At 38.3% G+C, this 14630-nt stretch overlaps 4 protein-coding genes and 1 pseudogene across 4 annotated transcripts; all 5 read left to right on the top strand.

Moving 5' to 3' along the window:
• Positions 1-280: 280 nt before the first annotated feature.
• LOC108197632 (pectinesterase/pectinesterase inhibitor PPE8B) lies at positions 281-4393 on the top strand. The gene is made up of 3 exons (XM_017365301.2): positions 281-754; positions 1820-2410; positions 3394-4393. The coding sequence occupies exons 1-3, from the start codon at positions 436-438 to the stop codon at positions 4095-4097; spliced, it is 1614 nt and encodes a 537-aa protein (XP_017220790.1). The 5' UTR covers positions 281-435; the 3' UTR covers positions 4098-4393.
• A 940-nt stretch (positions 4394-5333) lies between these two features.
• Positions 5334-7011, top strand: LOC108198065 (probable pectinesterase/pectinesterase inhibitor 12; annotated as a pseudogene).
• Positions 7012-7439: 428 nt separating this feature from the next.
• On the top strand, positions 7440-9907 carry LOC108198066 (probable pectinesterase/pectinesterase inhibitor 13). The gene is made up of 3 exons (XM_017365846.2): positions 7440-8677; positions 8780-8940; positions 9055-9907. The coding sequence occupies exons 1-3, from the start codon at positions 7629-7631 to the stop codon at positions 9756-9758; spliced, it is 1914 nt and encodes a 637-aa protein (XP_017221335.1). The 5' UTR covers positions 7440-7628; the 3' UTR covers positions 9759-9907.
• An 832-nt stretch (positions 9908-10739) lies between these two features.
• LOC108198067 (pectinesterase 3) lies at positions 10740-12741 on the top strand. The gene is made up of 2 exons (XM_017365847.2): positions 10740-11830; positions 11942-12741. The coding sequence occupies exons 1-2, from the start codon at positions 10774-10776 to the stop codon at positions 12634-12636; spliced, it is 1752 nt and encodes a 583-aa protein (XP_017221336.1). The 5' UTR covers positions 10740-10773; the 3' UTR covers positions 12637-12741.
• Positions 12742-13824: 1083 nt separating this feature from the next.
• Positions 13825-14361, top strand: LOC108198068 (cell wall / vacuolar inhibitor of fructosidase 2). Its single transcript, XM_017365849.1, has one exon. It carries the CDS (start codon positions 13825-13827, stop codon positions 14359-14361), a length of 537 nt encoding a protein of 178 aa, XP_017221338.1.
• The last annotated feature ends 269 nt before the right edge of the window (positions 14362-14630 follow it).

The raw sequence follows: 14630 nt of genomic DNA on the forward strand, positions 1-14630 counted from the left end.
TAATAAAAAAAATAAGAGAAAAAGTTTGCGAAAGTTGGAAAAAGAGAGTTGAATATTTAATTATTAAAATAAAATAAGGAATGAATTCGGCATTACATATTTACTACCAATGAATAGAAACTTTGCTGGAATGAATTTCCGTATATATTACTCAAAATTATAGTTCAGGACATCGTATAACTAATTTGTCGTCTGAGATACTACAATACACCAACATACCAAAGGAAAAAAGTGCAAGTCATATTGTAGTATATATAGCCATGCAATACAGCTCTTCAGTATTCTCTCTCTCCCTCTGCTCTCTCTCTCTCTCTCTCTCTCCCCCTCCCTCACTCTCTCTCCCATATATTGACACAGCATTCCACATTTCTTGGTTCATTGTAGCCTATTGGTACAAGTTTGGAAAGATTACACTAAATATAACATATATATGTGATGGCCTTGTCCTCAGCCAAGAAAAATATGATTCTACCTCTGATACTTGTATGTTTCTTTTGTTCTCCACTTGATAGTTATGGTGATGATTATAAGATTTACCAGCCCGACTGTTTAACCATTCCGGCCACCGAGTTTTTGAGCTCATTGAAGACCACCATTGACGTTGTCCAACAAGTCACCTCCATTGTTTCTGAATTTAGCCGAGGTTTCCTCGATTTTCGGCTGTCCAATGCCATTTCTGATTGCCTTGATCTGCTTGAGCTCTCCACTGATGAATTAGTCTCCACTCTTTTACTCACTCAGAACCCCCACAATAGTAAGTCTTTTTTTCCTTGTCTCGGTTATAATTATCATCAGAACATCTTAACATGATGTCAGAACTCTTTGGTCCAAGTATCTCGAATTTTATATAATTCACTAAAAAAACAGGACAAAACCGATCGTCGAAAATGGCCAATTACGTCCAGAAACAGTCGGTTTTAGATAAAACCGACTCACATCCGTGGCCAGTTTAGGCACATTGGTCGTGTTTAATATATAAAACTGACCATCACGATGGTCAGTTTTAACAATTGCAAAAAAACTTAACATGATATCAGAGTCTCGGAATTCTTAACTAAGTAGAGCAGGTAGTTTCTAAGTACAGTTTACAGAGTTATACATTATTCCCAAATATTCTCTATTCTTGGTCTTGTTTAATTCCTTGTGGGTCATTAAGTACATGACTTGTTGAAGTTGCAAAATAGAGATAAGGCCATTAATTATATGCCAAAGCCCTTAAAATTGTTGGGGTGACAGATCATTTACTAGGTGGGTGGGGCGTGTATTCAAGTACTTTCTCACATGTTTTCTGTTTCTAATTTATGGATTCACTGTGATGCCTCAGCTTTTTCTTGTTTTTCTCAAGTACTCCCTCCGTCCCTATTTATCTGTCCACTTTGGAAGTGAAAATTTGTTCCTATTTATCTGTCCATTTATACTTTCAAAACTAATTTAATGATAGTTTTTCAAATATATCTACATAATTTCAATTTTCAAGGCTTGACTTATTTAAAACTTGGTTGAATTCATGTTTTCAAGACATAAAGTAGGGGTATTCCAGCATTTTCAAGATATTAATTAGAGGTATTTAATGAAAAAGTTTATACAATCAAGTATTTCTTGGTATGTGTTTTTTTTTCCAAAATGGACAGATAAAAAGGGACGGAGGGAGTAAGATTTATATAACGCTGAAAGAGCCTTGAATATATTATGTAATAATGCTTTCAAGCTAATCACTCGTTTTTTATTTGGCATGCATGTTGTTGTATAAACTAATTAACCTAATCTTTCACTAATCCATTTTTTTATGGTAATTGTTTGTTTAATTTTGGTCTGACAGGTCAAGACAACAGCACGGGGAATCTGAGCGCGGATTTGAAGACGTGGCTCAGCGCGGCATTGAGCAATCAAGATACTTGTGTTGAAGGTTTTGATGGTACTAGAGGCTTTGTTAAAAGTTTAGTGGCATCTGGCCTTGAAGAAATTTCTTCATTAGTCCGCGTCATTCTTGCCAATGTGAAATCACCTCATGATCGAAAGAGTGGTAGCAGGAGGCGTCATCATAGGCGCGGTGACATGCCAGGGTGGATGCATAAGAGGAAGTTGATTGGTGGGAGAGAGTTTCCAGAATGGGTCAAGGCAAGTGACCGGAAGAAGTTGTTGCAGGTTAATGGAGTGGTGGCGGATTTGGTGGTGGATGTGAATGGATATGGGAATTTTACCACATTGAGTGATGCTATTAAGGCGGTACCAGACTATTCGACGAATAGGACTGTGATTTATGTGAAGAAAGGAGTGTACAAAGAGTATGTGGAAATTAGTAAGAAGAAATGGAATGTAATGTTAGTTGGAGATGGCATGGATGTGACTATTATTTCTGGTAATCACAGCTTCATTGGCGGTTGGACCACTTACAGATCGGCAACATTTGGTAAATCATTCCTCACTCGTTTTCTGAATTTTATTTTACGTATTCTGAATGCATTTCATTTTCTAATGTACGGGATGAGAGGTGAGGACTCGAACCATAATATATTGGCGGAAATTTAGTTATCCAGAGAGAAGAGGTATCACTGAGGTAAGATGATCCCCAGGTCCTGTACACCTTTTGTTTCATGAATCATAAAATAGAATTTGAAAAATAATGGTTACCAATCTGAACTGTCTGTGAAAAAGATGGCCACATTTCAGTGAATATGCTAAACCTGTTTAGGAGACAGTACTTACGCCAGATTGTGATCTTTATATGGTTAAAGGAGCTGTCATTATCTTGTACTATTCAAAATCCATGAGGTTGCTCTTTATTTCCCCAGTGACTAATTTACCCTCTTCTTGATTTAGAGATAGTTCAATCCTGCAGTATGTATGTACCTAACAAATGGCCTGATCTGGCTAAGTTACGAGTTGAGATCCTCAATACAGTGTCTCAGTCAAGAAAGAGAGAAAATCTGCTTATATCTCGACCTTCCCCTAATGTTTGGAAGGCTTCTGACAAAATTCGACCTTTTTTTTTTTTTTTTTTTTTGTAATTTTGACTACTGAAACAGATTCATCATTTGAACACAGTAGAACATGGGTCAGTCAAAAATTGGGAACTACTTTGTAAGGACATAAGAGATTAAAGTGTGCTTGATTTTCAAACTTGGCCCATGAAAAGTTGTAATCATATGGAAGATCATCGTCAATATTAGCTTAACTTTTTATTATCACAATTTTACTAGTGGACCAAACCATGTGGACATTTCCAACCATGGCATATGTGCCATAAATGTTATATAGAAACGTATGAGAAACTGCCCATCTGAGTCCTTGACCTTTGGCCTAGTGAATCCGATCCGATCCCATCAGAGCCGACAATATATTGTTATATTTGTTTTCTAGTGTAAATTACATAGGATAATGTTTTGTCTGCAGGAGTGAAGGGTCGTGGATTCATAGCCAGGGACATGACATTTGAGAATACAGCAGGACCTGAAAACCATCAAGCTGTCGCATTCCGATCTGACTCTGATTTATCAGTTCTTTATCGGTGTGCAATGAGGGGTTACCAGGACACACTGTACGCTCACTCACAACGCCAATTCTACCGTGAATGCCATATTACAGGCACGGTAGATTTTATCTTTGGCGATGCAGCTGCAGTATTTCAAAAATGCCAAATTTTGGCACGGAAGGGCTTACCGAATCAGAAGAACACAATTACAGCTCAAGGCCGAAAAGAAGCAGCAGAAACTACAGGTTTCTCTATTCAGTTCTCAAACATATCAGTGGAGCCGAATGTGGTATCTAATTCAACTGGAAATTCCACGTTAACGTATCTTGGAAGACCGTGGAAATTATATTCAAGAACGGTTGTAATGCAGTCATATATCAGCAATGCCATAAGGCCGGAAGGGTGGCTAGAATGGAACACAACATTCGCGTTGGATACATTATATTATGGAGAGTACATGAATTATGGTCCGGGGGCTGGCTTAGGCAACCGAGTGAAGTGGCCAGGTTATCGCGTCTTAAATACTACATCGGAGGCCAATGCTTTCACAGTGGCTCAATTTCTTCTGGGTAATTCTTGGTTGCCATCAACTGGTGTAAAATACACTGCTGGATTGGTGGTCTGAGCACTCAAAACCCTGTTATCACTGCTCTGTTTTCTCAGTTGTACACTTTTTATTTCTGTATTTTTTTGTTTATAGTAATTGTTAGAGGTCTTGGGGAGGTAATTGTGCTCCACATATTAAGTTTGAGTTGGCATTTCAAAAAAGAAAATAAAGAGATATACCATACTTGTATTTTAAGATCAAGTGTGACAGAAGCTTCTTTTTTTTCTTACTTGAAATGTTAACTTCTCATTTGCCCTTTCTGAGGAACTGAGATTTGTGGATTCTATCTAATTTAAAGAACTATTTTGTGGTTACAGTTCAAACTTTCCATTACTGCACTTGTTCAACCCCTTACCTTTCTGACAATTTTCAGTGCAGGGCACAACATAAATTTATGTACAAAATGTCGTGGATTACAATAACATTAGTCTTTTTCATAGAGATTTAATCTTATTTTATGATAAAAAGACTACGTAACTTATTTTGAAATCATTCCTTCACCCAGAAATTATGTCCAGTGGGTTCCTTATAGAAAATACTTAAATATTTAAATAGGATATATATATTAAAAAAAGTTCGGAAAATAGATTTTAAGTATGTAATTTGAATTTAATCAGTTGAATAAATAAATAACAGTATTATTAAACAAATATATTTAAAAAGCATATTATATCCTACACAAAATCGAAACTAACAAAGGACTAGCAATAGAGTTTTTTACAGTGCTTTCCTGAACTAGTGGGTTCCTTGTATCAGATTTAGTGGATTTTTCATACAAATTACCTTATAGTTCTGTTTTAGTGGAAGATTCAGTGGGTGCCTCGGCACCCATACCTTAAGCTGTGCGTCCGCCCATGTTCCACACCCCTTGGGTTATTCTTTCCCATACCTCTCATTCCCGTTCCCGATTCCCATTCCCATTCCCACCAACCATCCAAACGCCCCCTATATATGTTCTGGACCTCGCACATATCGTTGCAAAACAGGTGAAACCAAGTTTTTGCTATATTTTGGTTACAGAACTAAATAATGATTTTCAGACAACTTATCTTGGTCTCCAGAATCTCCAAGTAAATAATGATTTTCATACAACTTTTTCGGAGATAGGTAAGAGAGATGTGAAACTTTTCGGAGACATACTGTAAGCTATTCTCAAGTCTCAACACACAAATCCTGCACCGAGTTCTTTCATTTTCCATGCCATGGCTTCCTCCCCTAGCTGTAACTTTTTCCTTTTACTCTCTTCACGACTGCATGGCACAGTGGTTATCAGGTAAAGATCAAAGGATATTGGATGACTGCTATGACTCAACTGAGCTGCTGCTTACCGTGCCTGCAGATGCTTCTGGTAACTATAACACTATTGGCGACGCAATCAATTTTGGTCCAAATAATATTCTTAGTAGTAGAATTATTCATTTACATTAGACAAGGGGCTTACCAAGACAATGTTGACATTCCCAGCTACAAAACCAATATCGTTCTGCTCGGAGATGGAAGTGATCTCACTTTTGTCACCGGGAACAGAAGCGTAGGCGATGGATGGACTAGTTTCAGATCAGCCACTCTTGGTAACTATTGCACTTTTTAGACTGTTCTGAATTTTTTTGAATATTATCAATGTGTATACTAAATTTTTCGTTTTGTTGCTCCCTAATTTTGGGGATTTGGATTATATACTAGCAGTGCCTGGTGAGGGGTATTTGGCACGAGACGTTACCATTGAAAACATTGCTGGACCGAAGAAGAAGCAAGCGGTTGCTGTACGTGTCAATGCAGATTTAGCCGCCATGTACAGGGACACTATAGATGGTTACCAAGACACATTGTACACACACTCCTTTCGAAAATTTTACAGAGAGTGTGAAATCAATGGAACTATAGACTACATATTTGGCAATGCAGCTGTCATGCTTCAAGATTGTAACATTGTGTCGAAAATGCCATTGCCTGGACAATTCACTGCTAAGTTACCCGGACACGGGTATGGGTATCGGACACGGGTACAGATCCAAGAGTCAGGTTCGTAGTTTTAGGATAATTAGGATTCGTGGACATGGATCCGGAATTAGACTCGGGTACGGGGACTTGGCACTTAAGTTCCACGCAAGTAAAACTTTATATAGACTGATTTATTATACATTCATAAAAATAGTGTCTACTGCACATAAATCACATACACTGAAAATTGAAGCATAAAATCAACAGAACAACATAAAAACAAGTCATTCGTGGATCTTGATCTCTATAAACAAGTTGAAACAAGACCTAAGTTCTCATTTTGACCTGGGATGTTACAAGGTGAAGTGTCCGGTTGTAATACGAAGGATCCGACTCAGATTCCATACCCACACCCATGTCATGTCCGGTGCACACGGGTATAGGCACAAAAATGGAGAGTCCGGGTAACATAGATTCACTGTAATTACAGCCCAGTCGCGAGACTCTGTAGACGAGGAAACTGGAATTGCAATGCAAAATTGTTCAATATTCGCCACAGAAGACTTGTACACAAACTCCAGCCGCGTCAAGAGCTATTTAGTGAGGCCATGGAATGTGTACTCACGAGCCGTCTACCTGGAGTCATACATTGATGATTTTATCACACCAGAAGGATCGACGAAATGGACTGACCATAAAGGCCTCAACACATTGTATTACGCTGAGTATGAGATATGAACCTGCTTCTGCGACTGATCGCACAATAACTTGGCCAGGGTATCACATTATGGATTACGTCGACGCCACAAATTTTACTGTTTCAAACTTTATTGCTGGTCAGGACTGGCTTGAGTCTACTTCTCTTCCATATGATGATGATTTTAATGAAAGCTCTGCATTCTTGTGCATTAAACCCTGTGTTTGTTCATTTGCAGGTGTCACCTTTCTTTTTTTTGGGCCATTTCCTGTGAATAATTCATCCCGATTCTAAAAATCTCAATTTATTAAAAAATTCTCAATTAATTATTATATTGCTGATTTACTGATTGCACTCCCTTTTGGCTAAAAATCTCCGATAAATCCTGACGGCAGGTCAACTGATTAGTTTCGATTCTCGATTTCTACAACCATGATCCCACGCTTTAGTCCATTATAAATAATACACCCCACTTAAAATTTCAAATTAATGATATTGATAGTAAGGATAATATGAATAATAAATAATGAATGAATGAGAAGAGTGGAGTGCAGGGTTTTCAGCAGTAGATAAAAGAAGAAATGATTTAGCGGGTGAGCGGCTTAAGGGGCCATGCAGAATCATGGTCACTAAACTTTTCACTTGCTAAACAAAGTAAAACCCTCAACTTTCTCCGATCCATTCCCTCTGCTAAATCAACATCAACAATCAAATATGATTTTATTTCGTTTCCAGAATTTAACGAATCTACGAGGGGAGATTCATCGGAAGATCATAAATAACAATCTTTAAAAAAAAATATTTCAGCAGAATTAGTTATATTGGCCTCTGTCTTGGCTTAGAAACCAAGGCAGAGAGAACCTTGTCTGAGGTGCTCATTGTGTATCAAGCTATTCATTTAAGTATCTGCCATGGCATTTCAGGATTTTGATCTTATAGCCGAACGACGTAAAATTGACCAACAGAGAAAATTTAGAAAGCACATTATAATCGGCCTAGTTTTCTGTATTTTGGTAATAGGTGCTGTCATTACAGTTGTTGTTGTTACCGGAAAAAGTAGAGGAAATGATGGTAACGATCATGATACGAATGCCAAACATTCCAAGAAGAGTGCAGACGACGAGCCTAAACCAGACGATAAGCCTAAACCAGAACCAAAGCCAGAACCAGAAAATAAGCCAAAACCAGAGGATAAGGCTCCTGATGACAAACCAGCCAAACAGGCAGATGAAAACAAGGATAAAACAGAAGTAAATGTATCATCGAAGATGGTGACAACTATGTGTGCTTCGACAGATTTTAAGGCAACCTGCGAGGGCAGCCTAGGAAAGTTTGTTCAGGATAACCCCTCGGAGACAACTCAACCAAAGGATCTGTTCAAGGCTGCAATCTCTGTTGTCTCGAGTGAGCTTGACAGATCCATGAAGGATCCGTCAAAATTTAAATTAGACACGCCTGAAAAGAAAGAAGCATTTGACATTTGTACAAAAGTTGTTCATGATGCTGTAAACGAATTAAATATCTCTTCTAACACGGTGGGTGAAAAAGACATAGGCGCGCTTGATTCCCAGAGAGGCGAACTGAACAATTGGTTGAGCGCGGTCATGTCTTATCAGCAAACCTGCATTGATGCTATACCAGAAGGGGAAAGCAAGGAGGAAATAAAAAAGGCCTTGAAGACTTCAACAGAGCTTACTAGCAATTCCCTTGCCATTGTCTCCCAAATGTCATCCATTCTTTCGTCTTTTCAGATGCCTAAACGCCTTCTAAGGTCAGATTCTAGGAAGCGTTCTTTGGTAGAAGAGAAATTTCCTTCATGGTTGAGCGTTTCAGAGAGGAAATTACTCAAGATTGAACCTCCGAAGCAGAAGCCTGATGTTACAGTGGCAAAAGATGGCAGCGGAGATTATAACACCATCAATGATGCATTGGCTAAGTTGCCTCAAAACCGTCAAGGAAGGTACAAGTTTCACCCCTTTCTAAATTGATCTCCTTAAAACTTTGTATACTTTCTACATTATTCTTATATTCTATGATTTCGTCGTATCTCATGTCTATCCAGGTATGTTATTTTTATCAAGGAAGGAGTATACGAAGAGAATGTTGTACTAACTAAAGAGATGGTAAACATCACAATGTTTGGTGATGGATCCCTGAAGACTATTATTAGTGGAAGCAAGAATAATGTTGATGGAGTTCCAACCTTCAAAACGGCGACATTTGGTAGGTTGCACTAGAATATTAATGAAGACAATTTGGAATCATTGTACTAACAGAATTTTATCCAACATAAAATTTATACATGCCTAATCACGAGACACTTTTCCTGATCTGCAGCGGCTGAGGGGGACGGGTTCATGGCTCAATCTATTGGGTTTGAAAATACTGCTGGACCGGAAAAGCATCAAGCAGTGGCTCTCAGAGTCCAATCAGACCGCTCAATATTCCTGAATTGTCATATGGACGGGTACCAGGACACACTATATGTGCAAGCCCATCGACAATTCTACCGTGGATGTTACATTGCAGGCACAGTGGATTTCATATTTGGTGATGCAGCTGCCACCCTTCAGAATTGTCTAATCTACGTTAAGAAACCTATGGACGGACAAAAGAACATTGTAACTGCACAGGGAAGGTCCGACAAACGTGAAACCACTGGAATTGTAATACATAACTGTCAAATAATGGCTGATGATGAACTGAAACCTGTCAAGGCAGACTTCAAGAGTTACCTTGGCAGGCCCTGGAAAGAATTTTCAAGAACAATTATTATGGAAACGGAGATCGATGATGTCATTGATCCTGAAGGATGGTTGGCTTGGGATGGAGATTTCGCGCTAAGCACATTGTTTTATGCAGAATACAACAACAAAGGACCAGGATCTGATACAAATAGCAGAGTAAAGTGGCCTGGTTTTCAGGTGATTAACAAAGATGAGGCCGTTAAATATACAGTAGGTCCATTTCTACAAGGCGATAGCTGGTTAAAGGGTGACGTGGGTACTCCTGTACATTTCGACTTGTTCAACCAAAATTAGTCAGGATTTAGTCATGTCTGATCAATTTCTCCATGTAAATATATGATGCACCACATGTACACTTGGAAACTAGGAGCGCGCTCGTGTGTCACTAGGGCATGGACCTCCCTATCATTTTTGTGAAAATCAGATGCTTAAGTTTTCTGTTCAATTCAGATTTTAGGAGATTGCATTAGTCTGTATAGTTATTGACCTTAAGAGGGAAATCCCATTAAGATTATGCATTGAAACATGTGTGTAGGCGTGTAGCAAATGAATGATTCAGCTCGAGTATATCAGGTTTGAATTCTCAGGGGGTTTCCAATCATGGAGCTTAGTAGAGTTTCTAGTTGAATCAGTCAGTAATCAGCCTGTCGCCATAGATAGATAAATAATAAGATAGGTCAATATTTGCCGGCTTTAATATCTTTCTCGGAGATGGCTTAATTAGTAATACAAATTTTAATCAGCTAACTTGGTTTGAACCTGACAGATAAGACAAGTGGAACAATCTCCAGGATCAACTAATAATCTTTCGGATAAGTATATGCATTACTTAACTGCATGCAGACCTTAATCTGCTCTCAGAAGTAAAGAGACTGGTTCCGTGAAAACCCCCAACTTTCACACTGCAATAATAGTAATAAAGCACAAAAATAAGAAGTATAAGCTCAGACCCTCATATGAGTTCCAAATCACCATATGTTTGTGTAAACACTCACAGTTTCTATATAGTTGTAGTTGAATTGAAACTTATGGACAGGCCAAAGATCCAGACTTGGTTTTTTGTCCATACAAAAATAAGATACTGGCTAATGAATAGAATAAAATTGGCAGTATTGTAGTTACTGTTGTTGTTAGTGTTGTTACCACAAATGGCTGGCTTATTGGTAGCATTAAACAAATCCAGCTATCTGAGTCAGACTTGGTCAATGAAAGGGACACTTATTTTGATGAATTAGTAGCCTTTTTTCGAGTTATCATGCCTATATAAACAGGTTCAAAATCATTGGAACACCAAGAAAGAAACTAAAACATGAGTTCCATAGACATGTTCAAAAGAGAGTTAGAAGAGCATGCACTTCGCAAGAAGGCAAGGAAGAGCCTAATCATCATATCTGTCTCTGTTATCCTGTTGGTGATCATCATTATAGCTGCATTGGTTGGAGGTCTAAAGAGGAATGACAACTCTAACAAAAGTCCCCCTTCCTCATCTTCAACTCCCACAACCGAATCTATTAAAGCTATATGTGAGGTGACCTTGTATCCAGACTCTTGTTCTTCCAGCATTTCTTCACTCAAGAGCGCCACAAATTCTACTTCAAACAATCCAGAGGACTTGTTTGTGCTCTCCCTCCAAGCCGCGGTTAATGCACTTGTAGAGTTCTCTTCTTTTACTCAAATGCTGGCCGACTCCAATTCTATTAATAGTCCCTTATCAAAGAATGCATTAAGTAGCTGTGAAAGCATCATCTCGGATGCCATTGATTATGTCAACATGTCAGTTGTAAGATTCGCGGAGACTGAGAACAAGTTGTCTCCAAGCACAAGCACTATAAATGACATAAGGACATGGCTCAGTGCAGCCATTACTTATCAGGAAACATGCATAGATGGGCTACAGGAGTTTTCTCAGGGTAATATGAAACTAACTGAAGAAGTTAGAACTGCAATGAGAAATTCCACTGAGTTTACTAGTAACAGTTTAGCAATTGTTACAAAAATACTCAGCAAACTCAGGTTTCCTATGAACAGAAAGTTGCTAAACTCAGAAGTAGATGGTAGTCCAAGCTGGTTTTATCCAAACCGCAGACTTCAAGATATAGAAAAAAATTTACCAAAGCCTAATGTGACAGTAGCTAAGGATGGCTCAGGCGACTTCGAGACCATTGGAGAGGCAGTGAAAAACATTCCTGAGAGGAGTCGCTACAGATTTGTCATCTACATAAAGGAAGGCGTATACGTTGAGAATGCCACCATTGGCAAGCGTCAATGGAATGTGACCATGTATGGTGATGGAATAGGGAAAACCATCATCACCAATAATTTGAACGTCGTGGATTTAACACCTACATTCATTTCAGGCACCTTAAGTAAGTAAAAACTCAAGGCCATCACTTCTTCCATTTTGTACGAAATTATATTATCTCACACAATGTACTGATCATTTTGCTCACATAATTGTTGATATTGTACTAATGCAGTTGCAGAAGGTAGAGGTTTCGTAGCAATGCACATGACTTTCAGAAACACAGCAGGGCCAGAGAAAGGACAGGCCGTAGCAATGCGTTCTTCATCAGACCATTCCATCTTCTACAAGTGCTCATTCGAAGCATACCAAGACACCCTTTACGTGCATGCCAACCGCCAATACTACCGTGACTGTCAGATCACAGGAACTGTAGATTTTATATTTGGGAATGCAGCTGTAGTTTTACAGAATTGCACAATCCAACCAAGAGAGCCTCTTCCAAAACAGTTCATTGCTATAACAGCTCAGAGCAAATCAGACCCTAATCAAAATACAGGAATTTGCATCCAGGGATGTGATCTCTCCACCACATTTAACAACCAAAATGTGACAGCTGATACTTACTTGGGGAGGCCTTGGAAGGACTATTCAACAACAGTTGTCATGCACTCGAAGATTGGACCATTATTGAATCCTCAGGGATGGACTGAATGGGTCAGAGATATTACACCACCAGAAACCATTTTCTATGGGGAGTATCAGAACTCAGGGCTAGGCTCACTGCTAGATCAGCGTGTTGAATGGGATGGCTATAAACGAAATCTCACTGATCAACAGGCCTCAAAATTTACAGTAGAGGGACTTATTCAGGGAAGTGAATGGCTAGTGGATCACGCTAGACTTTACAATTATGATCTTAATATGTGACCTCCTGGGAATTTGACTGTATTTGATATGTATACATCTAAATTCTAAGTATAGCCCAAGGCCTTCATTCTTTACAAAACTTTTATTACAATGCATATTATGACATATTGGTCTCTTGTGATATTTTCGGAGGCATTCAAATAGCTTCTTCTTGCATTTAGATTTGTAAGTTTTTCCAAGTGATTCTCATGTCTAATACACAATCAACTTCCTGGGACATGGTGCTACATAACTGTAATAACATGTGTAATTAAAAAGCCTTATCAGAAATATTGGAAGCTTTATTTGCATGAATTATTTGCTTTCCCAGATGTCCATGACTAATTGTTGATCATATGTCAGCCCATTCAAGCTTAGAAGTTGCGCAACTTAATTTGTACCATACATGCCAATATGCCCTGAGAGATAAAAATGTCGATGGCTATCATCAAGAATGATCCGTTATCTTTATAAAATGGCTATCAAAATATAGTATGTACAAATCTATTCAAGAAAATGCCTTTGTTGATTATATAGATTCCTCTTCTGATGGTGATCTGCATAATCACATAGAAGAAAGTCAATCCAGAATTTGCCTAATAAAGAGTCTTCTGTTTGGAGTTTGAGATATAAAGTAGGTTCTCAGTCGGGTGTGTGAGTTGATGTAGTGGTTCGAGCTCTTGGCTTCTCCAAGAAAGGTCATGAGTTTGAATCACGGGTAATTAGCAAAAAAAAAAAAAAAAAGTAAGTTCTCAGTCTAAAGTTCTGATTCTCGACTGAAGTTACTCTTGCAGGCCATGACTACACAGTCTTTCTATTAAATTTGTCTTGTCTACAGTACTTGATCTTTAATCATGCCACATTTCAATAGCTCAAGCCTTATGACCATGTATGAGCTTCTAGCATTTGTACATGATACAGACAGCTCTTTACCAACATTACTGCCACTCTGCCACATCGAAAATTAAATAAGCACCCAATATTTAATTTCGAATATGGTTTTATGTCATTTGGAACTTACACTGCTGGACAGAGATAAATCAAAATTTCATGACAAAAAAAAAATTGATTTGAAGGGTTCAAAGCCGGACAATTGAGCTAATCACTTATTTTTGCTGGCTTTTCACTTGAATAATCTTGCAATTGCTTTGTATATATAATCTTCAGTTCAATGAAAATCAATACAATCTTTCTAAAACCATACATTCCATGTCTTATTCAGTTTCCATCTTGTTGATCAGCACTTTAGTGTTGTTACTAAGAATTGCAACATGTCAAGAAGACCTTGTTTCAACAACCTGCAGCCGAACTCCTTATTCTGATACTTGTTTATCCTCCCTAAGATCCGATCCTCGTAGCCAGAACTCCGATGTTAAGGGCCTTGCCACCATTGCCTTGGAAAAAAGCATAGACAAGGCAACAGAAACAAAAGCACACATAGACTATCTTGTGAAATTGCACAGTCCTAACCAAACCGAATATGAGTTTAAATGCTTAGAAGAATGCATGGCAGAGTATGCTGAAGCTCTAGATAATCTACAAGAAACATCTTTGGCTTGGAGCACAAGTTCTTACGATACTGTTAATTCGAATGTGGCAGCAGCCATGTCTGATGCTGAATCATGCCAAAACGGATACGAGGAGGAACAGCTGCTGCAGAATCCTTCTCCATTAACTGACAGAAACAAGATATTTTCCGAGTTGTGTAGCAATTTTCTTGCAATGATACCTCTTTTATCTAGCTAAATGTAGCCTTGTAAATGGCTCAAGATCACAATGTTTGTCATGGCTATCTGTCTTATGTTACTCATGCTTTCAATAATTAACTTGCTTCATTTTTCTGCTGTGATCAGTGGCTGCATGCATCCAACTATTTTAAAAAGCTTAAACAAATCATTTAATTGTATCTAATTATTTTTAGTATATTATTTGTTTTAACATCTGATTGTATCCGTAGTTGGGTGTTGTCCTGGCTGTATCATATTCAATAAAATCTTCTTTCATTTGTCAAAAAA

Source organism: Daucus carota, chromosome 8 (genome assembly GCF_001625215.2).
Source record: "Daucus carota subsp. sativus chromosome 8, DH1 v3.0, whole genome shotgun sequence".
Taxonomy (NCBI): Eukaryota; Viridiplantae; Streptophyta; class Magnoliopsida; order Apiales; family Apiaceae; genus Daucus; species Daucus carota.